The sequence below is a fragment of the Ipomoea nil genome, unplaced genomic scaffold, assembly GCF_001879475.1.
Source record: "Ipomoea nil cultivar Tokyo-kokei standard unplaced genomic scaffold, Asagao_1.1 scaffold3314, whole genome shotgun sequence".
Taxonomy (NCBI): domain Eukaryota; kingdom Viridiplantae; phylum Streptophyta; class Magnoliopsida; order Solanales; family Convolvulaceae; genus Ipomoea; species Ipomoea nil.
In genome coordinates this window covers 5,214,197-5,215,454 of record NW_017619742.1, presented here as the reverse complement: position 1 = coordinate 5,215,454, position 1,258 = coordinate 5,214,197, and the positions used below count along the sequence as shown (strand labels likewise).

The window sequence follows — 1,258 nt, the reverse complement described above, 5'->3', positions numbered from 1 at the left end:
CCTGGTCTTTGATGTTTCTCTTTCCTTGCGGGACCCACAAAAAATCACTTCTTGCAATAGGAGCTCAACATTCTCTCTCCAAACCTCTCTCTCCTTCACATAGACCTAAAAGCGGTAAAAACCTCTCCAAAAACTATTGATAGGTATGCTATGGATGTTTTCAACGGTGCAATTTCAGTTCCGATTAATTAAGACGGATAAATAAAAAAAATTTTGATTAATGGCAAATTAAATAAAATCAAGAAGTACTAAGATTATGTGGTCTAATGGTACTCGGGTTGGACTTCCATTTGGAAGGTTGTGAATTCGAGCCTTAGTAGAGGCGTTATTGGCTCTTTGTATTTCACTAGGTTGAAAAAGTAACATATACTACATTGTACTAGAGTCAGTAGCATTCAAGAAGTGAATAACTGAAATCAACGTAATTAAGTAACGACCAGACAAGGAAAACATTAAACATACATAGTATAGGTAGCTAGATCAGATCACTACTAATTTTGTTGCAACAAGCAAATAATAATAATGACAGACATAGTACATACTCATCATGCATCATCAGTAACCAGTGAATACAACAAACACAAACACCATATTGCCTAGGAATGTTGTTGATTCATTATATTCATTCGCACTTGTAGCCATCAGGGATAGTTTTCTGGCAAGCACTAAAAAGAACACTGAAAGCAACAGACATATTGAGGTCGATGATCCCAAACACATTGGCCTTAAGGGCAGTGCAAAGGCAAGCTGCGACCTCCAAATCAGCAAGCCCTTGGAGAAGAGCACAGCAAGGGCTTGTTGTGGGGCCCCCAACACCCACAGTACTGCCCAGTCCAAGGATGTCAACACAAGCACCAAACTTCAAAGTGTCCCTTGGGCAGAATGGCTTGGATGATGGGGATCGTCTGCACGGTTCACTGCAGGCTGTGGTGAATGTGGCTAAGAGGAGAAGGGAGAGGATGAAAGTGGTGGAGAAGAAATAATTGGTCTTGTTGCCCATAGCTCTAGGGAGAGTTGGGATAGATAGATGTTGCTAGCTAGCTAGGTGTTTAGGGTAGGGTGACTTTGGAGAAGACTAAGGAAATGTATATATAAAAGGAAAAGTAGTGGGCTAACCCCAATTTTTTTTTTCTTTTTTTTTCTTTTTTTGGTGTAATTCAGCTTTCATCAACGGGTAATTTCCTTGCTGAATTGTAGGCATCTCTAGGCAGGGATAGAGCCAGAAATTTGATTGAGGGGGAGCGACCGATTCAGAAAA

At 40.5% G+C, this 1,258-nt stretch overlaps 1 protein-coding gene across 1 annotated transcript; it reads right to left on the bottom strand.

Moving 5' to 3' along the window:
- Window positions 1–438: 438 nt before the first annotated feature.
- On the bottom strand, window positions 439–1,039 carry LOC109169513 (14 kDa proline-rich protein DC2.15-like). The gene has a single exon (XM_019318381.1). It carries the CDS (start codon window positions 998–1,000, stop codon window positions 623–625), a length of 378 nt encoding a protein of 125 aa, XP_019173926.1. The 5' UTR covers window positions 1,001–1,039; the 3' UTR covers window positions 439–622.
- Window positions 1,040–1,258: the final 219 nt, after the last annotated feature.

Bases quoted from the DNA above. Each gene is read 5' to 3' on its own strand.
- LOC109169513 (XM_019318381.1), bottom strand. From the start codon at position 1,000: ATGGGCAACAAGACCAATTATTTCTTCTCCACCACTTTCATCCTCTCC.